Genomic DNA, 22434 nt, shown 5'->3' with positions numbered 1-22434 from the left:
CAGTCCATGATGCGATGATCATCCTATCGAGTGAAGAGTCGAGCTTCTCTTTCCTCGAGCTAGATGATGAAGACGTCATAATGCTCTCGGTACGTACTTCATAAATTTATATTTGTTAAAAAATATACTAACTATAGTCACCATATTATTCTCTATCAACCTAACATTTTTGAACAATTTGTATCATGCACGCCAACTTCAAAAGCATTCAACTAGAGATGCGGACCTTCACTACCAATAAAAAAAGGCAGTAGGTGAAGGAAACTGTGAGAAACTAGATATAGAGAAAAAGAAAAGGGTAAATACTATAAAAAAATCATAAAACTGATATACCTACAATAAATTACCAAAAACTAAATATTTGATTACCAAAAACTTCAAACTAGTATACCTTTGACAAATGTACCATCCGTTAGTTTCCGTTAAATTTTACCGTCATATTGTCGGGTTAGACGACACGTGACAGTTGACGGATGTACCAGTTTGAGATTTTATCCTCCGTTACCAGTTTGTGATTTTTTACGGTATTAATCTAACTTAACGGGAATTGACGGAGGGTAGATTTGTCACGAGTATACAAATTTAGGGTTTTTGGTGGTCAAAAAAATAGTTCGGGGTAAATTTATTGTAGGTGTACCATAAAAAATTAGTTCGGAGTAAATTTTATCGGAAGTATATATCGATTTGAGATCAAATCGCGAGTCCTCAATCGAATCCGAGCTCTTTGCTGCGACGGGGAATCACTAGAGATCATCGAGAGCAAAATCAAACTCAGCCCACAATCGTTGACAAATTCCCTCTCTTTCCCCTTCCTATTTTTTTTTCCCACCCCAAACATAAACGGAATAAAAATGGAAAAAAATCGAGCGAAACAATATACTGCTTTCTGCCCACGGAAAAAAAAAAGACGAAAAAGAAAGAAAGAAACAATAACTCTTCCTTTTCCTGAATCGTCGCCACCTTCCAACCTCAACTCCAAAAGCCCAAAGCAGCCTCCGTAGCCAAGCCGCCAGCCACCACCGCCGTCAACCCCCTCCCCCGTCCTCCTCCTCTTAGGGTTTTAGAGGTGGTGCTCCCTCCCCTCCCTCTTTCTCTCTCTCTTCAGCCCATCGATCAGCAGGTCCGGCTCGCTCCTCTTAGGGTGTTGTTGTTGTTGTTCTTCTTCTTCTTTTGGTTTTCGCGCTTTTTGGCTTTTCTGTGCTCGCGTGTGTCCGTCCGTTCGTCCGTCCGCCGTCTGTCTGCAGATTTAACGCTCCTTTTCCCCCCGAGACTCGCTGCCCGTCTTCTGGGTGCTCTCTTTTTCCCCTGAATTCGGCTGCCCGCGTCGGGAAACGCGGCGCGGCGGAGGGGGAAACCCAATGTGGGTCGCGGGGAGGGGGAAAATCTCGGTTGGGGAATTTGATCGAGCACGTGGGGTGCTGCCGTTTTGCGCTCTCGGTTCTAGGGCCGTTTTTGTACTCCGAGCCGCTAGTTTTTGGATAGATCTTTATGCCCAGCGAATCAGCTGCGCTTTGGATGTTCTGAAGTATACGGATGTTAAGATTCTTTTCCCGTAAATTTTTTTTTTTTTTTTTTTTTTTTTGGGGATTCGGCATGGTTGCTTGATCGGCGAGAGCTTCGAATCGCGGCGTTGATTAGTGTTTTTTTTTCATCTGGGCTTTTGCCAATTCTCTATTTTGGCCAATTTTTGCTTCTTGGGGACGGCTTGTTTTGTGTGGTTTTGGATGTGGCTGATGAATTCTTGGGGATTTGGTGGGGGGGCTTTGTCTTACAGATTTGATGGCACGAGCTTCTGCTGGGAATGCTCTGTCTGTTGGTAAAGCTGGCGTCCGAATCGTGGTTGTTGGGGACCGTGGCACTGGGAAATCGAGCTTGATCTGCACCGCGGCCACTGATGTTTTCCCGGCGAATGTCCCTCCGGTGTTGCCGCCTACGCGCCTCCCCGAAGACTTCTATCCCGATCGCGTGCCGCTTACGATTATCGACACCTCTTCGAGGTGCTCTACCGAAACAATTCTGCTTAGCTATCTTCATCATCATCAAGAGTCTAATATATATGTTTCAAACTGGGGTTGTGTTAGCTCATTCGATATTTGTTTTTGGATGAATATGAAATCAGAGTGGAGGACAGTGGGAAAACTGGTGAAGAGCTGCGGCGGGCTGATGCTGTGGTTCTTACGTATGCATGTGATCAGCCTGCTACCCTTGATCGATTGAGTACCTTTTGGCTCCCAGAACTTCGTCGATTAGAGGTTAGGTATTGTAAACTGGTTGTCCCTTTGTTTCTTGATTCCCTGCAATCCATGAGAAAGAATTGCAACTTCCTTCAGAAACTATAACTCTTGATCGCCGTAGTCAAGGATAACAATGTAATTTTGATAGGCAAAGCCTTGCGAACTAGTCTTCGTTCTGGTGTTTGAGTCACTGAGCAGCAATCTCTTGATTATCATCTTTAGGTAAAAGTCCCGGTTATAGTGGTGGGTTGCAAACTAGATTTGAGAGATGAGCATCAGCAAATTAGCTTGGACCACGTGATGACACCAATAATGCAGCAATTTCGGGAGATCGAAACTTGTATCGAGTGTTCAGCTTACAAACAAATTCAGGTTTTGGTTAGATGATCATCTCTCTCGTATTAGTTATAGTGATCTAGTAATGTTCTTCCTTTGTTGAGCATTTTTCTACCTGCAGATACCGGAGGTTTTCTACTATGCACAAAAGGCTGTTCTTCATCCTACCGGCCCACTATTTGATCAGGAGACGCAAACCCTAAAACCTCGTTGTGTTAGAGCCCTGAAGCGGATTTTCATTCTCTGTGATCATGATAGGGATGGTGCCCTCAGCGATGCAGAGCTAAATGATTTTCAGGTCTCCTTTTGTGCGTTTAATAGTGTCTTTTTGTTGGAACTTGTTGTACATATCATGCTGTTTTTTTCCTTCTTCGGGAGTTTATGTCTACTGATTGAGACTGTTTTAGGTGCCAAGCAAGCATCATCCCTGGATATATTAAGGAAATTTTAGCAAGCTTATCTCCTGTTATGTAGTCTCTGGCGTGTGTTTGTATCACCTCAGTTCATGTATTTCACAGGTCAAATGTTTCAACGCGCCTCTACAGCCTTCGGAAATAGTGGGAGTCAAGAGGGTTGTTCAAGAGAAGTTGTCCGAAGGAGTCAATGAACATGGGCTGACATTGACAGGATTCCTGTTTCTCCATGCGCTGTTCATTGAAAAAGGACGTCTGGAGACAACTTGGACTGTTCTAAGGAAGTTTGGTTATGACAATGATATCAAACTAGCAGAGAACCTAATTCCATCTTCATTTAAAAGAAGTCCTGATCAGGTACCTATATGATGGACAGTAATAGTAAAGGAGTTTTTTTTTTTGCTAGGAGTTAGCGTTAGTTTATTTGGTTTTTGCCTGGAGCAATATGTTGATGGCTTCTTATTTCATGACTTTGTTTTTGTGACATTTTTTTTCCTTACTTTAGCCATAGTAAAAGGCTATTTTTTATTCGCTTGAAGGTACAACTGTTTCGCCCTAGTCTCGTGAATGTGATGTGGCGTGATATCTTAGTCAAACGAGAATTTGGATGACCTTGAATCACAAAAGTTGGTTGATGTCTTGAAAGGTCTTTCGATATTTTTTAGCTACTTTATTTCTCACGTTATGCAAAGTAACTTATCATTCTGGGGCAATGAATGCTGCGTACTCGTAAATGTGCATACAATTATGTCATCACTGTCAATATATAAATCGGTAGTGCTTGACCTAATCTGTCTCGATCTGGAAGTTGTCTTGATCTCAGTCTTTCTTTGGTTGCTGAGGAGCTAGCGGGATGATCGCATGTTTGCACTAAGTTGAAGAAAATGCCATATGTATGCCAAATGGTCAAATTTTCAATGTGTGAAGCTACCTGGAAATTGTACCTCTCTTCTGCTACAAACAGCTAATAATTGTTTTTGTCTTTAATTGGCATTACATTCAGGTCAATGTAGTCTTTGGTACTGAATGTTTAATTAATTCCACTGATGGTGTTTTAATAGCATTAAAGGTGTTGCTTATTTTGGTTCTCCTCTGTGTAGAGCGTGGAGCTGACAAATGAAGCTATTGATTATCTCAGGGGGGTATTTGAGTTATTTGACATTGATGAAGTATGTCCACTCTCGTTTCGATTACCAGCTATCCACTTTAGTTGAAGCTTTAATCTAAAAATTCGATCTATGTTGCTGGTCACAGTCTAGTCCTGAAGTTCTGAGAATCCTGACTTTCAGTATATTACTTTACAGGATGGGGCTCTACGTCCTAATGAAATCGAGGATTTCTTCTCCACTGCACCAGAATGGTAATCCTGTTTCTGTTAGAACCTTGTGCTGTTCTTAAGCTGTTTCTTTGCTTTCTTTATAATGTAGTGGCTTCTTGTTGTAAATCAGTTCAAACTAGTTATTTGTGCATCCACGTTACTCCCCTAGATGGTTATGGGATTAAGGGAATATATTACTTCGGATATGAATGTGCAATTCCAATAAATGCATATTTTATTTGAAGATATGGTTGTAATGCATGAGCAATGTATATACTGTGTCCGCTTTACCACTAAGTTGTTTGTATGAGATTCTAAATGTATAGACCTAAGACCTGCTTTCTACATTCAGTCCGTGGAATGAAGCTCCATACAAAGATGCTGCAGAAAAAACTGCATTGGAGGGACTATCACTGGATGGATTTTTGTCTCAGGTATGAGCATTTACCTAGCCTTCTAATTTTTTGTTCTATGATCCGTAAATATAGTAAGTATGTCCTTTGTCTTCTTTAAGTTGATATGAGGGATTAAGTTGTGCCTTGGTACCTCTTTTTCTGTGTTTTTGTTTGTGGAAAGTTCAGAATTGTAATTTTTATGACAATTTCAATGCTGGACGAAGTTATGTAATATTCTTTCGCTTCTTATTTCATCATTTTAACTTATGAGAAGTCCCTGTAATTCGTCATGCTTGGAAGGTCTTGTAAGAATGACTGGATGCTATTTTTCACCATTTTATCTGCTTGCTATAGTTTGCATTTTATATTTGATTACGCTAAGATTTGAATATAGCTTGCCTTTTGAAACTTTTGATGAGTAGCAGATTTTTTTCCTTCCAGGTACGTGGAAGTCTAAAGTGATTTTTAAATAGTCTTCTTGTGTCAATGCAGTGGGCTCTGATGACACTGTTAGACCCAGCTCGGACCCTTGAGAATCTCATCTACATTGGATATCCTGGTGATCCTTCACCTGCTATCCGTGTCACTAAGACAAGAAGATATAATCGAAAGAAGCAACAATCCGACAGAAATGTTTTCCAATGCTTAGTTTTTGGGCCTAAAAAGGCCGGAAAGTCAGCATTACTGAATTCTTTACTAGGGAGGTTTGCCTTCTATTCATCTCTAATGAGTTCTGTAACATTGTGAACTACTCAGTTCATCTAGTCTTCATAATGGCTTACTGTTGATGCAGACCCTTCTCTGATACCTACTCTTCAACAACTGATGAGCGTTATGCTGTTAATGTTGTTGACCAGCCTGGGGTAAGTTGAATGGCGTGGTCACTATGATTTGTTACTGATGTTGCATGGTTCCTCAGACATAAATTCACATGTTACGCAGGGATGCAAGAAAACCCTCGTGTTGCGAGAAGTTCCAGAAGATGGAGTTAAAAAAATGCTGGTCAACAAGGAGTCTTTGGCTGCCTGTGACATAGCCGTTTTTGTTCATGACAGGTTATTATAACTTCATGTCATTGCCGCGCGCATTATCGGAGAAATGTCAGATGATGCCTTATGCATGATAAATTGTTAACCTTCTCCACACTATAAAAGCAGTACTTCTCTTATTTAAAAGTTGAATATCAAGTCAAGTTTGTTATATAGACATTTCATGTAGAATCGATGCTTGATATGTGAAATTATACCAATAATTGACTTCCGTTTACATGTCAAAGAAGAAAATAAAAATAATGGAGTAAGTTCACCACTAATTATAATAGTAGAATAGGCAGCCAGTGCACGAAGCTCTCACTATGTGTGGGGTCCAGGGATGGGTCGGACTACTTTGGGTCTAATGAACCCAGCCTTACCTTGTGTTTTGGCACGATGCTGTTTCCAGGACATGAACCAGCACCTCCAGTCGCAAGGTGACAACTTTACTCTTGCGCCAATGATCCCCTTCAATAATTACAGAAGTCGAATGAAAGCAAAAATAGATGAAACTGGAATTAATTTGTAGGAGTTCTATGAGTTATGAGATGACCAAGACTATGGTTGGCCTCATCATCTTCTCAATCCTCCTTAAGCCATTAGTATACCATGAACCATTGCTGGTGTTACCATCATATATGGTTTATTTGCAATATAACCCGCTTATCTTTTTAACTTGTAACGGTAATGCATTGTATTGAAGTATATCAAGTCGATTTGGAAATAAGTTAGTAGGTTATTAAATAGGCCAATTAAGTTTTGTGAGTGTCTCTTTGTTCACCATTAGTATAGCTCTTGTGTAATCTTTTCTTACTCCCACCGAGTAAACATTTGTGATCTCTCTCTCTCTCTCTCTCTCTCTCTCTCTCTCTCTCTCTCGATCTCGATCCTAAAACATCTTCAGATTGTTCTCTTCAACATCAATGTGACAATTTTCAAAATTATTTCTGCATTCAATATGTTAAAGGGTGAGACTTGTTTAGCTGAGTCATTCCTAAGGGTTATTGGGGTTTCTTTTGTCTCGGCATTGTGAACTCGTCTTCTTGTTGGGTCATTATTCTTGTTATCACATTGAAGATCCTTTTCCCTGAAGGGAAAAAGTAATTCCGAAATCCTTGCGATTTCATATGGTATGGTTGTTTTCTAATCTTGACAAGAAAATGTATACGGTCCTGCACTTCACTAGCTGCATTGTTTGATGAATTGTGGATTGAGGTACATTGACAACCATGCGTAGAGTCTATTTTTAACTCCATGTAAGCAACCAAGCTTATATTGCTCACATTACGTGGCTTTTGAATTTAAGTTTGTCCAATGCATGAATATGCCTCTTGCCATTAGAATTCTCATTGCCCTGAAAGTTATCTTCCTTGGTTTTCAGTTCTGATGAGTCCTCGTGGAAGAGAGCAACTGAATTACTTGTGGAAGTTGCCAGTCATGGTGAAATTACTGGTTTCGAGGTGCCTTGCCTTATTGTCGCGGCTAAGGATGATCTAGATCCATTTCCCATGGCTATACAAGACTCTACCAGGGTATAAATTTTTCCCAATAAGCATATGCTTTCAAAGTTAAGGATGTAATATCCTAGAAGTTGTCCTGTGCTTTCTTTTTGCAAAGGGATTGAGTGATGGGGTTGGGAATGCTAACTCCATCCCCGTGCCTTTTATGTTATTATTATTGTTACGTCAGCCACATTGCATGCACGTGTTTTTTTTTGTTTCTGCCTAGATTATCAGTTTATTTGGCATTACAAGCACATCTTCAGAAGAAACTTAATGTTGTTCATCTTCCCATTAATTCTCCAAGAAAGAGAAAAATGCTCTGAGAAAGAGAAACTGCAGATTGTGGCCCTGCTTCATATTTCCAAATTGTCTGTTAATTTAAAATTTATACTTCTAGCCTGCTTTTGCGGGTGCTTGGTTAATGTTCTCTTCAAATCTTGTTCTTCTGTCTTTGCTTATATAGGTGAGTCAGGATATGGGAATAGAGGCCCCTATACCTATCAGCGCAAAACTGGGTGATTTTAATACTATATTCAAAAGGATCGTGAACGCTGCAGAGCATCCTCACTTGAGTATTCCGGAAACAGAAGCTGGGAGAAGCCGCAAACAGTATCATAGACTCGTCAATCGCTCTCTTATGTTTGTTTCAGGTATGTTGTTTCTCTAAGGATCCTTAATTGTCTATCAGTGGTTTGTGACTGGTTGTAATTTTGATTTTCAGTTTATGGGGTGTGTGGAGTTTAGAAAGGCATAGTCAGAATTAGACCCTTTTAGTATCACGACATTTTCTCATATTTAAGCAAGGTAATAGTGCCATATGGAAGATGCCGTTGTTAAGAAATGATCTCGTTTGAGTATATTTATCTTTTTGTTTCAGTGAAAATTGTATATGCTAGGGTTCATAAAACAGTGAAAATTGTAATGACAGTAGCTTATTCTGGTCAATTTAGATGATTGAGTTTTTGGCTTAAAGTTTGATAATGTGGAATTGATTCATCAATGATGACAGTTGGTGCTGCTGTAGCTGTTGTCGGGCTGGCTGCTTACCGTGTCTACTCTGCAAGGAAGAACGCCTCCAGTTGATTGATGAAGCCTTTTCTATTATATGGCTTTAATATCTGTATGATCTTCGAAGCAGCTTTTGGCAAAGCTTTATTTGGTACCTGTTTTACTGGGGTTTTTGAGGTTGCAGGTTTCTCTCTTTGTTGCTGTTTAAGTTACCGTCTTCTGTACTTCTGTTACATCCATTTCCTAGTAGGTCTTGGTAGGGTAGGGTTTATGGAGTATAATGTTAATACATGTTAATTGAAATGAGGTATTGTGCAGCACCTGTGCACTTTAAAGTTTTGCTAGAAATTTCAGAGATAGCTCAATTTGGAATTATTATATCGATTTTTCATTCTCTCAATTTCCTTCTGCTAGTAAAATCAAACTGCTGACTCGGGGACTGCCTAATTCAGCTCGCCGAGGCTGTGGCCTCTATGGATTGTTGAACTAAGGCATTTAGCTCAAAATCATTTCCTCTACTTGTTCCTAATCTTTTCAGAAACTCTCTAGCTGATGCAACATCATTGGTCAAGCTTGTGCATGTTGCAGTCTTCAAATCTTAGGTGCTACGGGCTGATTAATTTATGTAAATTGCGACCTAGTGGCAGGTTTGTCTAATCTGTTCTTTTTCGGAGGAAACAGTAGATGGTTCACTAACCTAGTTTCATATACTTATGTGCGGAAAATCAGGCTATTTGTAGGACTAGAAAGACCCTTGACCAAAAAGTGGTCATAATATGCTTGTAACACTTCATTTTGTCTGGCACTAAAGAATGTTCTCACCCAAAATCGGGTTTGACCTTGTAAAGCAAGAGACTTTTATAAAGTTCAGACTTTCGACATGGCTACAGAACAAAATTAGAAGGAAAGAAATTAGCCCTTCCTGGCCAGGAGGCATCAGAAAATAAAAGTAACATTTGGACTCAAATAGCTCTGCAGCTGAGCCCTGCAATGGTGGAAGTGCATTTATCACTGTCTTTCTTGAGCCACCCTTCTCTAATTCCGCAACACTTGATCGAGCGATCGATCTGGTATTTGCCACTGCCATCCGTCTCTAACTGTGAGCAACACATCTCGAACTCCTCTGGCGATACGCAAAGTCGGAAATCGAGGTTGAACAGAAAGTTGACCTCAATCCTGTTCATTTCTGCATTGCTTATTCCTCCCACTTTTGCAAAATAAGCATTGTTAGTACCCCTGCACATTGCGAATCGGGCTTGAACATAAGAAATCTCGAACCAAGCTTGGAGATGGTAATCATAGAAACAAGATGAGCCAATGGCATTTGGTAACCAGCCTTTTTTTGGTAAAAGGTTCTTAAGCACAACAGGGAACACATTCTGATAAAGCTTGCATTCTAGTCATCAATTTGACTTCAGATTCACATCTAAGCATCAAGACATTTGCAGAGGTTTGAAAATCACAAAAAATAGCCAAATTTAAACTCGACCAGACATGTCTCAAACTGTTTTCGATGAGCATTCAATCATGGATTCCGAGCTCGCTTGTTCTGCATTTAATAGATGAAAGGATACCGGAGAAGGTCAAATTACATACAGCTTGTGGATGCAGGTTCCTAATAAATTTGCAAGAATTGTGAATATCTGTAACCGAGAGTAACAACTTTCTATTATGCTTTCCAACATATAGAGCCGAGGCGAGCATTGCAGTCGAGGGTGACGAGGATGTTGGGGACAGGGTATGACGTACTACTAGGTGCACACAGAACATCATCCCCCAAAACAAAATCGATGCTCGCATTCGAATTTAAGTGGTTCAAGCTTCTTAATCAAGAAGACCTGAAAGATCACTAAATTGGATAGCTCTGTAACTGCACTAACTGATTATCAAATTCAAACTAGTATTGCGGCTACTAATTGGGAGTCGATCGATGTCTATACGTCAAACTCTGCGCGCGCACTTCTGTTATCAAAAGAGGAAAAGAAAACAAGAGAGAAGATTAGAGTGGAGGGTCATGGAAGACGAGTTTATGCGGGGGGGTGGGGTGGAAGCACTTACGCATTGTCTATGAACTTGGAAGCGACCACCACGCTAGTTATCAAGAGCCTGTGGACATTAAGTGAAGTGAGGCAGCCCCCGGTTCTTTCAAGGAACCGGTTGATGTAGATGTACGCTACGACGAAACAGGACGTGCTGCAGCTCGTGTACTTGCAAATGCGCTCGAGGTACTGCCGAACGCTCATGGCGGGTGCCCTTGACCCGTGGAAGATGGTTACAGCATCCTTTCGCTTCGACGCCTTGCATAATTTCTCGTTTCTCCGTGTAGACTTCTCAAGAGCAGAAGCTATATGAAACAAAATCTGGGGCGTTCCTGAATCATCTTTACAGGACTTATCCAATCCCAGAGAGGCATACGTCTCTCGACCAAGATCAATGCCATCTACTTTTGATGTTTCCATAACTAAGCACTACGATTAATGGAAACAGAAAACAGAAATAGCATCAAATGATCAGTCAACTGTCAAGACCCAAGAACAAGATGAACAAGTATTGATGCAAAGTTGAAACTGAAACCCTAGTCTAGCAAAAGTATTGCAGAATCTCACAAATACTGGAAGAAATGCTTACAACCTCTTAAGGTGATAGAACTTGTGTGCGCTTGGAGATCGAGAGGAGTCTCGGAAGTGTACTCACTGAGGAATATTATAGAAAATAATGTGGAAGTTGATGTGACTCCGGCTTGTTCCTTTTACAAGTGGGGGAGAACAGAACCCTTCTAAATGAACAGGGAATATCTAGAGCAAACAAATTCACTGCTGTCTTCAATAAACTAATGCAAGCAAATGCAGAACTTCAGATCCATTTGTACCTCTATTAAAAAACTAAGATGCTCATTAAACTAGCTGAAAGAAAAGAATAAAGATGCTATCAAGCATGCAATGATGTCTTTATCATATACGTACAAATGATCTTGGCTTTAAATGTCTTATTCAGGGAGTAAAGGGATCCAAATTAAAGAACCTGCAGTATGTCCAAACTTAGAGTAAGGTTCTCTTGAAGAAGAATATAACAGTAAAGATAAAAAAAAAAAAGGTGTAATAAAAGAATGGTATAGCTAGTCAAACTCAGGAGCAATTGGGGGGAAAAGAAAACAGCTTTTCATTTATGGACCGCCACGAAATGATGCATATTCCAACAATGATGAGCGATATCAGCATGGCATGTAAAAAGTTCGGTCTTACCTTTTCACGGTCGGCAATTCCTCCAGCTGTGTCCACCGAAACAACAGAGCACATCATGACTTGGAAAACTAAACGGAAAAGTTCATGAACATTACTAATTGAATCAGAACAGGTGGAAAATCTAGTTTGGATCGCCCGCCCGAATTTAAACTTGCGTTTTACCGACTTTTCCATCATAAACGAAAATAAAAATAAAAAATGAAAAAAAAATGTTGTTTGCCCTTAGTAATTCCACAGTATCTTGTTTAGTGCCCACCAATTTGTTGGCGCAATTTGCGCAGGTCACTACATGCAGGCTTGGTTCCACTTTATGATGTGATAATCCATTAATTAGCATAGCTTTTGATTCGAGTGATGGATGAACTGGCAACAAACATGATGGAGATCACCCAGAGAGAATCCAATTGTTTATTACAAGAGAATGAGAACAAAATGGTCACTTCCTTTATTCAGTTACTAGGATGAACTGGCAATAAACACGACGAACGACCATCTAGTCCACCATTTCAGTATACAAAAGTACATCAACCAAGAAGCAAAACCAACGTCCTTCAGTCAATGCCCAAAAGGTCACTTCCTATATTCAGTCACTTCCATGAAACCTGAAGAATCAACTGGGTCTGGCTTGTACATAAGATTCTTCCACTGTTTGTTTGCCTTAAGGTTGATATAGCTGGTCCAAGTCCACCGAACTGGAACCAGCAGCCTCATTAAGCATGGTGATGGACTCGGCCCGTCAAATTGGACAGCTCAAGCCTGGTGATGGACTCGGGGTTATGGCCGGAGCAATCATCTTCCCAGCAACAACTGAGGTCATCAACCAATGGCTTATCACAATATATAGTAGTCAGTAACCTGGAGTATTTTTCCTTTTTGGCCAGAATGGTGGAGTCATTATTCATCAGATGACATTTCAAAGGGAGTTAAAAAGAAAAAGGGGAAGAACAACAGAAAAATGAACTATTCCGAGAAGATGTGGGTTATTTCTTCACTTCTAATGACTGCTGATGCGGGAACTATTTTTTTGAACTCCTAAAGTGCGGGCACCTGAAACAACATTCCAAACTGATAAGAAGTCCAACATTGCAGAATCTTTGTCCCAATTATGAAGATGCAGAGCGAGAAAAGGCACCATTCAATTATTTTGTGGCATTCTCTCCATCGCTACATTTAGATTTATCACTCTTTTCAACTACAGCAGCAGCTGCTGATGCTGCCTTCTCCAACCCCAGATTCTGTAACTCTTTAAGGAATCCATTGAAATCAGTAGGACTAATTTCATAGGGGCTATGGGCAGGACCAGGAAACGAGCCGCTCGTCACTTCTTCCTTGTATTCAAGAAGAGCTTTGTTGATAACATCCCCAACTTGGGCATACTGTTTACAGAATTTTGGCGTGACCTGTGAAAGTCGGGGTTCCTTTGCTTGAGTAAAATTAGAAGATGCTGAAAACAGAGATGAAGTACAGTTATAATAAAAGACCAGACCTTGGCATGATGAGGGTGTTGGAGCATTCCAAGCAGATCATGGTATACTAGAACCTGCATCAGAAACGGAAAATTAGCCTAAATGTCCCTTCTTTAGAGTCTACTACCATTGTGAATGAAGCTGCTACACGGCCAGTCAGAAAATCAAAGCAGTTGAAGATGATCATAGCTATCAGGTACGTGGATATGGAAATAGGCAATACAATAAATAATTTCGCCTAAGCAGATTTGATCGTTCATTGCAGTTACAGAAAAAAGAGAAAGACTGCACTAGTTGCTGCTAAACATTACAGCAACTATTCCCCCAATCAAATTCCCTTAGGTTTTCAAATTTATCTATTCCTAGCGGGTGGTAGGATCAAAAAGAGTGAAAAGGATTAGTCGCTTAAAACCTCACAAACAAAATTTAACTTGATAGATGATACGCTCAGATGTCTTCCTATGATGCGATGCTGATTTGGTCAGATGTCTCCATGTAAAATAATGCAGTCATTTTAGAAGAGGTTTTCTAGAGCCAAAAAATCCAGGCTTCAAATTAAGTTGATGCCTATGTTGTACTTGGAGAAGCGTGTGCTACGATAAACAAACTAGAAGATACTTCTTACTTGAGAAGATTGACTAGGACAATCAACATAGATGGAGAGTGAATTATAACAAAACCCACAATCCAATATAATTTAACCAGAGTCCCCTGCCACATTCATGTAATCACTTTCAAAACCTTTTCCTTTATCTCACAGCTGGTAAAATGAGTTTTCGGCAAGCCAATCGAAATGTTCATTAGAATAATCTCTTCCCACAAAACAATAGATATTTCACCTGATGCGTGCTTAAAATCCCGATCAAAAAAGAAGAAATAAAGAACTGACCTGACCACTGCAAAATGGTCCAGCTCCAATGCCGATAGTAGGAATTCTAAGAGCTGAAGTAGCTGCTGCAGCCACCGGTGCTGGTACACATTCCAAAACAACGGAAAAACACCCCGCTTCCTGCAAAGCTAATGCAGTCTCCACAACCTATGCGAAGACAAAGCTAAATTGATTTCAAAGCACACAAATACCAACATCTCCAAGAATAACTTCATGAGGTTCTTCGATATGAGAATGCAAGAGAAACGTACCTTGACGGCGCTAGAGATATTCTTCCCCTGAGGCCTAAATCCGCCAAGAACACTAATTGCCTGAGGAGTTAGCCCCACATGCCCCATTACTGCAATTCCAGCTTCCACTATTGCCTTCGCAGCAGTAATTCTCGAAGGCGACCCTCCTTCCAACTTAATCGCATCCATTCCTCCTTCCTTCAGCACTCGAACCGCCGTATCAACAGCCTGTCGATTACCCAAAAACACAACTTTCACTTCTACAAATCAGCATGTAGCAATTTCGCAAGACATGTCACTAAAACAAGCAGAAAAGGAGTTCACTCTATACTGACTACCAATACGGAGACATTTGAGAACAAATCAGCACGCTCAAACCCTCCGCCCCCAGAGGATAAAAAATTATACATTTCATTTGCAGATGGGATTCACAAAAAAGAGAGAGCATTTGCGCAAACACCATGGCGACAACCAAAACAACTTCCATCTTCATCAACTTCTTCACACAATACACACGAGAAATCAATCTAGACACAAGCATCAAATGCCACTACCTGATTCGAACTCGACTCGTAGCTACCGAAAGGCAAGTCCCCGACGAGCAGGGGCCTCTTGGCGCCGCGCGCCACCGCGCGGCAGTGGACGAGCATCTCGTCCAGGGAGATGGGGAGGGTGGTGTCGTGGCCGTGGACCACCATGGCGGCCGAGTCGCCGACGAGGCAGACGTCGACGCCGGCCATGTCGAGGTGGACGGCGGAGGGGTAGTCGTAGGCGGTGACGACGGTGATGGGCTCGCCCCGGCGGTGCTTCTGGCGGAGGTGGGTGAGGGTGACGCGCTTGGCCGGGGACTGGGGCTTGGGGCCGCCGTAGACGGCGTTCTCGGGGACGTTGCTCATGCAGCGGAGGAGGACGGTGGCGGTGGACGGCCTGAGCAGCGCGGCGGCGGCGGCCATTGATGATCGTCTGGCGATGGCGTTGAGCAAGGCCATTCACGTGAATGTCTGAGAGAGAGAGAGAGAGAGAGAGAGAGAGAGAGTTTGTGTGGGATTTGGCTTTTGGTACATCAGATAAAAAAACACTTTCTTTCGTTTTATCCGTTGGAACAAGTTTCATGCTTAGTCAAACATACTATGATATATCCGGGATACGTGCACTAGGGAGTTCCAAAACTTACCATAAAAATATAATCGAGTCCTAAAATTTACAAAATATGTAATTGGATCCTAAAATTTGTTAAATTGATAATCGAGTCCTAAAACTTATCAAATTAATTCAAATGAGTCCTAAAGTTAACACTGTCTAATTTATTAACGGGAAATGCTGAAGTGGCGCTGACGTGCCTTTTTTATTAATTTTTTAAGACACGTGACTTCCAACAAGTGCTACGTCAGAAAAAGTAACAAAAAAATAATTAAATTAGAAAAAGCTATGAAAAATAAAATAAAAAAGAGACCCACAACTAGCAGTTGTGGCGGTGGCCAAGCCCTCGTCGGTGGCCATCGCCATAGCTGTCAGGAAGGGGTGTGTGGAGGTCGCCTGGGCTTTCCGAAGCTCGACAACCCTCGCCGACCCCGAACAAGGCTCCAGCGAGGGCCCCCAGAACGCATATCGTGTAAAATCATAACAATGCTCGGGGATATCCGGCTCACATTGTTTAAGAACAAGTAAATTGCTAGCAAAAGACCAAGGACCTAATTGTATCACCTTTTCTTTGTCACTTTTAGATTCGAAGACGAATGAAAAGAAACCCGGTTCTTTTTTTGTTGCAGACCACTGATTCGATTTTCCATGCCTTCTTCATTGTATTACGGAAGGCTTGGAAATTTACATTGGGCTTCGAAAATAGTTTACCATACAAAGTAAGGTTGCATTCCACTCGTTTTTTCAAAAGGAATTTCCCGTCTCAAATTCACTACGTCATCCTCCAACCACAAGTGACCCAAACTTTTACACAAAGCAGCTACGCATAAGTCATTCTCAGTCTCACCTTCCATCTTACAATGTTGCGGGGACACTACAAGGAGCTAGACTAGGGTGCGAAACTGGGAAAGAGACTCACGGCAGTCTACCGGAGCATACTCACCTCCTCCGATTGGAATGAGTTTTAGAGATTTTAGAATGTTTAAGGTTAAAATAGATTGAAGGGAGCTCTGAGACTGGAAGAAGAAATAGTTGTTCTGGACAAAACAGCAGAGAGGCAAGGAGGAATAAGCTACCGGGAGTTTCTGTTAAAGGGAAGGGTTTTTGTGGGTGCACAACACTGTTCGGGACAGGGTAGTGGGTAAGGGATAACTGGTGTGGGTGGAAAGGCTAAAAAGGGTTTGGTGAAAATTTTTAGGGTTTGGGCGAAAGGTGGAGCTAAGAAATTGAAGGCTTTGAGATGCAAAAAAAACCTCTATGCAACTGAGATTGGGATGAGGTGATTGTCCATTTGGGAGGAAACAAGCTCGAAATCAAGAGGGGTTTTAGGGTTTTTGATATCACCATCACCATGGCAGGGATAAAAGAAAAGCTCTACTCATGAGAGGGAGGAAACTCTACCAAACGAGAGCGAAACAGACGTATCGTACCCCCCCATTCTACTCTTTTATATATATGCAACGTTCAAGTTAGATCTTTTGCACAATTTAATTATATTCATTTCCATCGTCGATTTGACAACTATATATGTCTAAAATTGTCCCCTCCAATGCAGCACGGAAGGTTGACTTGCTAAAGCTCCATTATTTTTCTCATTAGAAATTGCAATCTTCCATGTTGATCTCACAATTCGCGGAGGTAGTGCCGGTGCGCGACAGTAGGACATAAGTTATACATTTTTTAGTTTCATGAATTTTTTTTTTCGAAGCTCCGTTTATTTCGCATAAGTTGAATGATTTGAAATACATCTTCTTAAAAATAATCACTTGAAATAATTAGTCCATAAAAATATTTTTCTTATCGATAATAATATGTCCAAACATATTCGTGGACGATGAGAATATTTTTTGTTTATTCATTTTTATAAGTGATACAAGCGATTATTTTTAGAATTATACTGTCGCGACCTCCCCGAACGGTGCACCTCCTAGGGATTGGCTAATAGATTACTAAGCCTAAATCTAGCTCGGGTTCTCTCAAGTCTATATCAATTCGCAACTTGATTTAATTTCTTAACATGCAAATCATTTTCATTTGGGAGTCGCCACTAATTAGTTTGTGGTGAGTCGATTAGATAATCAACTAAAACATTGGGAGAATTAATTTAGTTCTACAAACTAGAAATTCAATGAGTTCGGGCACTTGATTACACTAGTTATCCAACTAGCGCCCTTTCGGTACCTAAACTTGTTCACTCGCCAACTAAGGTGTTCATGCAGCATTCTTACCAATTGTGAGTCCTAAAGTTCTATCCCTAGCAAGGCTAGAGGGAAGCAACAATCAATATATTGAAAATGCACAATCAAGTAATAGTCGAAATAGAAATGCACAAACAGCGACCTAGCATTTGTCTCTAAGAACTTTCAAAACCCTATTGTAAAGCCTTAAGAACTTGTTCAATATAATTTTTTGATAAAAAAATTTCACACGTTTTAAAAAGAAAATTACTCAAAATCTAGTTTCTAAGCTTTTTCTTAATTTTCAGAAAAATAAATTTTTCGGAATTTTTTAATTTTTTAAAAAGTAATATAGTTAAAAAAAATTAATCTAAAAAAGGTATCCTGGTCCGATCTTCGTATCCGATCCAGGTCAGGACCGACCCGGGTCCACTAACCCAGGTCACCAGGCCTTCAGCTGAAATGGGCCTAACGTGCGGGCCCAGTCTGGCCCAAAACAAAGCCCACATAAAAAACTAAATAAACTAAGCCCAAATCTATAATTAAACTAAACTGGCCCAATGGCCTTGTTCAAGCCCAGATGAGGCCGACCCAAGTCGGCTAGGCCCACGAGCCAAGCTCAACTTGGCCCAAAGCCCAGCCGACCCGACTCGCACCCGCTCCCTTACTCGCTTCATTGCGGCCTCGCCGAGATGGAGCCGGCCAGCCGCGGAGAGCGACGCCGCTCATCTCTGTCCGGCCGAGGGTACACCCCGGCATCGCCTCAGCCAACTCGAGCTGAACGCTTGACCCTCGCCTAGCCAGCGACGCCCCAACAGCGGCCGCGGGAAATCAAACTAGGTTGAGCGTGTGGGCTGATTTTGGTTTGGGGCTTGAATTGTTCAAAGGGAATCCAGAAGTTTGGGGTTTGAATAGCCCAAACCCATCAGACCAAGGCCACATTTGGACTGGGCCCAAAAGGTGGTCCAGATTCAAACCCAACCCGGACCGATAGGGTCCGGGTCAGACCGCCGAGTCGGTCCGGGTTCCCTGACCCAGTCCGAAATCTATTTTTCCAGAATAAAAACATCATAATAGTAATAAAATAAAAAATTCAGAAAATGTGGGAAAAGCTATAAAAAAAAAAGAAATTTAGAATTCACATAGTTTAGGGCTTTTAATAAACATTTTGAGCTTAGAATTTAAATTATCGTTCCGCACGTCGCTCGGTAATACAATGTCCAAGAATCCCATGAGCTGGGGTGGGGGAAGTTAGGTCAAGGACGTGTGACAAGTCTTCTTCAATCGGGGAGTATCGGCGTGTTTCCAATTGTAGTCGGATATGTGAGCATCCAAAGTAAGTAGCTACCGATCGGACTGTGAGCCTAATTCCTTGAAAAAAAAAAACCTCCAACTTTGAGGTTCGATTCTAATTTTGTCCCAAACTTTTTTTGTCTAAAAAAAAATCACCAACTTTCACTTTAGTTCAAATTTGCCACTGTTAACCTTTCGTCCAAAAATCGCCATTGGTTTCATCAAAAATATCAATTGTTGTTGTTCCATGCGAAAGTGAGGGTGTTGATGAAGAAGCATGTTCTGATAATGAACCTCTAGGTGGCATAGATGTTGATAATTTAGAAAAAAATCAGTGGTCATTTTTTGGTTGCGTGGAAAGATTTGGGATTATAGTGGAAGTTGGTGATATTTTTTCGGAGAAAAGAAAGTTCGGGACAGAATTGAGATTAGACCTAAAGTTAAGGGTTTTTTTAGCGAATTAGACCTCGAATTTTGCATGAAAGGAGAATTAAACAAATTAAAATATATAATGTACCCCCAAAAAAGTCATCAAATGGCTCATAGGACCCCTATTTTTTTAAAAAAATTATGTTAATCTCATCCTTCCCAATAGGAATTTAGTTAAATTTTTTCTCCAGTAGTCACTTAACTATTCTTCAAACTTTCAACCATGTCATATGTGTTGTGAATTGTTTCTTCTGAATTAATCCAAACGGTCCGATTAGAACTGAGACTAATGTCACGTGACCCGATTAACATAACTGGAAAAGTTCGATTCGTTCGAATTGGGTCCAAAGTTCTTTAGCCTACACATTCCTTGAAAATGATTAATATACTGTTTGGACTCATTAGATACCTATACCTTGTTTGTTTATGGACAATAAAACAATATACCCACTTCAATGAACTCAAAAGCATTAGGCAAAAGGGGTCAGTCCATGATTTGCCACGAGCCCAAGAATTCCTTGGAGGACGGAGATGAATTGAATCTTTTGAGTGGGCTTTTGTGCAATCCGATCGAAAGTGCTTTTTTGAGAAAAAGCTAAAAAGGCCTTTTCCAATGCGTTCGATGGGCTTGGCGCCTCCCCCAAAAAAAGTAATGCCACATGTACTAAAAGTTTATTAAGAGATTCTTGCTAAATGATGTGGCATGTGCCATGCCATCGACCATATATGTAGTTAGCATAAGTTATGTACTAGTCATATAAATAATTTTATCTTCTCGACCGAATTATTCTTTATGACACAGTGAAAATAACACATACATATTGTCGCATCATTTTACAAATGATGTCTAAGTAAACTCTAATCACATAAATTAGTGATAGAATTAGCTACAGTTCAATGTCAGAGGACATGAGATAACGAACCCACCGATGGTCGGGCTCGTTACTAGCTCGGTCTTCACATTTAGTGTCACTAGGCCTCTATAATTTTACGGTGTGTTATGATATCTTTATACTTAACTACGACCACACGTCATAATGTTATACGAAATGCCCAGTCTACTATAGGAGCCTGACCTTTGGCCTCTTTCTAATATTTTCTCCGTTTCGGTGGAAGGCCTCTCTTTGTACTCTGAAGTCGATACTCTACAAATTTTCACTTTTATTCCTCTCGCAGATAACAATCACGTGGTGTGATATTCCAAATTTCGACCAAGTTTTGGGATTTATAAAATGTATATTTCGTCGATGTGCTTATAGTTAAATCTCGCCCAGAACTGATCACTATCGGGTTATTTTTAAATTTGAGATTTCGCTAAAATCGCACTCGATCGAATTTGATCGTTATTTAGAGCCCGAACTTTGGTGTCGAATTTTTTGTAGTTTCGTGACGAATTTAATTGGACAGTGTCAATATTATTGTGGCCAGTGTCGAGATTGCCCAGAATCATCGAAAAGTGAAATTTGGATCGGGTACGGATTTTTGACTAGTAGACCTTCCTCGTAGTGTGTTTTAGTTAGTGTTTTTGGCCTTTTCCTAATTTATAAATTAAGATTTTTCATGGACCGTCGGATCGACTTCGAGTTTGAACGTGGGCCGTTGGATCGCACTCGATTGGGGTTGACTTTCTCTCTCTCTCTCTCTCTCTCTCTCTCTCCTCTGCCGCGCACGTCCCCTCCCCCCCTCTGCCCTATGCATGTCCCCTCTCTCTCTCTCTCTCTCTCTCTCTCTCTCTCTCTCTCTCTCTCTCTCTCTCCTTCTCTCTTTCTTCTTCTTTTTCTTTCTTCCTATTTTCTTCTTCTTTCTTCTTCTTCTTTCTCCTTTCCCTTCGCCGCTACTCTTGCTCCCCTCTGCCCAACCGCCGTGCGCCAAGCCGCAGCTTGCCGACCGTCCACCTTGCGCCGCCGCACGCCCAGCTGCCAGGGCCGCCGTCCGTCTAGCCGTTTACCCCTGGACCGATTGCCCTTCTCCTTCCTTCCCCTCCCTTTCGCGCACGAGCAGCAAGCTCGCCGCCGCATCCGCCGCGGCCCGGCGCTGCCAAGCCGCCACCCGGCTCGTCCTGCCTCGCCCAGCCACCTGCGACGCCACCGTGCCGGTCCCGACCGCCGCCGGCTTTGCCATCACCGCCGCGGCCCTTCTCTTTTTCCCCTGCCCCTGTTATGGCCGAGTCCTCCGCAGCCCCAGCTCATCGGCCGCACGCTCAGCCAGCTCGCCGCCACTGTCACCTGTCGCCGTCGCCGCTTGCCTGGCCGTGGCCGAGCCCGTCGCCCGTCCGCCTAGCCCGCTGTCCCGGGCCGTGGCCGAGCCGTCCCAGCCGTGCTCAGCCGCTCGTCCCTTCGCTGCCGCCGTCACCCGTCGTTGTGCCGCCCAGCTCGCTGGCCAGCTTGCCCAGGCCGTGGCCGAGCTCGCCTGTCCATTGTCCCTGCCTTGGCCGGACTGTCCCGGCAGTGGCCGAGTCTGCTCGCCTGCACGCCTGGCCTCCCGCCCGGCCGTGGCCGAGAGTCCCGGGCTGTGGGCGAGGGCCATGCCCAGCCGTGGCCGGCCACCTTGCCCGTTGCGCCTATGCCGCGCTGAGCCCGCCACTATTCCACCGGGCCATTTTGGCCCCTTGCTAGTTTTCCTTGGGCCAAAACCTAGATAAGTGACTCCCTAAACCCCACTTAGTACTTTGGGTATTATTAGACTTGTTTAAGGGTGATTAGTGTTGGTTAGTGACTAAGTTAGGTAGGGATTAGTTAATTGAATGTGTTTGGTTTATGGATTATTGTGGTGGTGATTTTGTGGCTAAATTAGTGACCGATCGAGATGGGTTCAATGAATGAGTTGTAGTGGCGTTTGTGGGTGAAATGGGTGTTTGAATGTGGCCGACTTGAAGGTCGGATTGGTGGGCTAATGTGGTGAGCATGACTTGAATTTGAACAGTATGACATGTTAGATTGGTATTGGCGAATTGTGTTGTGGTGTATGTGCATGAGAAATGTCCTAAGGTATGGTTACGCGGGACTGAGCCCGGATTGATCAGAGGGCTGCCAACCTGAAGCGTGGTTACGCGGGTGTGGCTAGAAAGGCAAGAAATGACCTGAGGCGTGATTACGCGGATCGAGAGAAATGTCCTGAGGCGTGGTTACGCGGGATTGAGCCCGGATTTATCGGAGGGCTGCCAACTTGAGGCGTGGTTACGAAGATGTGGCTAGAAAGGCAAGAAATGACATGAGGCGTGGTTATGCGGGTCGAGAGAAATGTCCTAAGGCGTGGTTACCCGGGACTGAGCCCGGATTGATCGGAAGGCTGCCAACCTGAGGCGTGATTACACGGGTCGAGAGAAATGTCC

General features: G+C 42.3%; 3 protein-coding genes across 8 annotated transcripts; 1 reads left to right on the top strand and 2 right to left on the bottom strand.

Moving 5' to 3' along the window:
- The first annotated feature begins 983 nt into the window (after nt 1-983).
- On the top strand, nt 984-8637 carry LOC115690982 (mitochondrial Rho GTPase 1). 2 transcript variants are annotated; one of them, XM_056309314.1, is made up of 15 exons: nt 984-1066; nt 1775-1997; nt 2120-2252; nt 2457-2606; nt 2692-2868; nt 3089-3340; nt 4084-4152; nt 4288-4343; nt 4654-4735; nt 5189-5400; nt 5490-5559; nt 5639-5751; nt 7109-7259; nt 7693-7879; nt 8239-8637. In XM_056309314.1, the coding sequence occupies exons 2-15, from the start codon at nt 1780-1782 to the stop codon at nt 8310-8312; spliced, it is 1944 nt and encodes a 647-aa protein (XP_056165289.1). In that variant the 5' UTR covers nt 984-1066; nt 1775-1779; the 3' UTR covers nt 8313-8637. The 2 variants fall into 2 exon arrangements, with proteins under 2 accessions (XP_056165289.1, XP_030473363.1); XM_030617503.2 differs by having other exon boundaries at nt 1009-1120.
- A 366-nt stretch (nt 8638-9003) lies between these two features.
- Nucleotides 9004-11311, bottom strand: LOC115690984 (cyclin-P3-1). 4 transcript variants are annotated; one of them, XM_056309317.1, is made up of 3 exons: nt 11201-11311; nt 10296-10705; nt 9004-9473 (listed from the first exon to the last, which is right to left on the bottom strand). In XM_056309317.1, exons 2-3 carry the CDS (start codon nt 10694-10696, stop codon nt 9200-9202), a joined length of 675 nt encoding a protein of 224 aa, XP_056165292.1. In that variant the 5' UTR covers nt 10697-10705; nt 11201-11311; the 3' UTR covers nt 9004-9199. The 4 variants fall into 4 exon arrangements, with proteins under 4 accessions (XP_056165292.1, XP_030473365.1, XP_056165291.1 ...); XM_030617505.2 differs by lacking the exon at nt 11201-11311 and adding an exon at nt 10869-11168; XM_056309316.1 differs by lacking the exon at nt 11201-11311 and adding an exon at nt 10844-11032.
- Nucleotides 11312-11838: 527 nt separating this feature from the next.
- On the bottom strand, nt 11839-15111 carry LOC115690983 (3-methyl-2-oxobutanoate hydroxymethyltransferase 1, mitochondrial-like). Of its 2 annotated transcripts, XM_030617504.2 has the most exons (6): nt 14619-15111; nt 14086-14292; nt 13835-13981; nt 12966-13019; nt 12612-12879; nt 11839-12526 (listed from the first exon to the last, which is right to left on the bottom strand). In XM_030617504.2, the coding sequence occupies exons 1-5, from the start codon at nt 15051-15053 to the stop codon at nt 12619-12621; spliced, it is 1104 nt and encodes a 367-aa protein (XP_030473364.1). In that variant the 5' UTR covers nt 15054-15111; the 3' UTR covers nt 11839-12526; nt 12612-12618. The 2 variants fall into 2 exon arrangements, with proteins under 2 accessions (XP_030473364.1, XP_056165290.1); XM_056309315.1 differs by having other exon boundaries at nt 11839-12879.
- Between the last annotated feature and the right edge of the window lie 7323 nt (nt 15112-22434).

The sequence above is a fragment of the Syzygium oleosum genome, unplaced genomic scaffold (genome assembly GCF_021117445.2).
Source record: "Syzygium oleosum isolate NSW1041296 unplaced genomic scaffold, Sole_v2.1 Sole_v2.03, whole genome shotgun sequence".
Classification (NCBI taxonomy): Eukaryota; Viridiplantae; Streptophyta; class Magnoliopsida; order Myrtales; family Myrtaceae; genus Syzygium; species Syzygium oleosum.
Note: the sequence above shows the minus strand (reverse complement) of the source record. Positions and strands in the feature narration are given on the sequence as shown.

Excerpts from the sequence above, each read along its gene's own strand:
- LOC115690982 (XM_056309314.1), top strand. The coding sequence starts at position 1,780 with ATGGCACGAGCTTCTGCTGGGAATGCTCTGTCTGTTGGTAAAGCTGGC. Across the intron at positions 3,341-4,083 it reads TTAAAAGAAGTCCTGATCAG|AGCGTGGAGCTGACAAATGA; the intron begins GTACCTATATGA and ends TCCTCTGTGTAG. Across the intron at positions 7,260-7,692 it reads CTATACAAGACTCTACCAGG|GTGAGTCAGGATATGGGAAT; the intron begins GTATAAATTTTT and ends TTGCTTATATAG.
- LOC115690983 (XM_056309315.1), bottom strand. The coding sequence starts at position 15,053 with ATGGCCTTGCTCAACGCCATCGCCAGACGATCATCAATGGCCGCCGCC. Across the intron at positions 13,982-14,085 it reads ATATCTCTAGCGCCGTCAAG|GTTGTGGAGACTGCATTAGC; the intron begins GTACGTTTCTCT and ends GTCTTCGCATAG. Across the intron at positions 12,880-12,965 it reads AACACCCTCATCATGCCAAG|GTCACGCCAAAATTCTGTAA; the intron begins GTCTGGTCTTTT and ends CGACTTTCACAG.
- LOC115690984 (XM_056309317.1), bottom strand. The coding sequence starts at position 10,696 with ATGGAAACATCAAAAGTAGATGGCATTGATCTTGGTCGAGAGACGTAT. Across the intron at positions 9,474-10,295 it reads TCCAAGTTCATAGACAATGC|GGGTACTAACAATGCTTATT; the intron begins GTAAGTGCTTCC and ends CGCAATGTGCAG.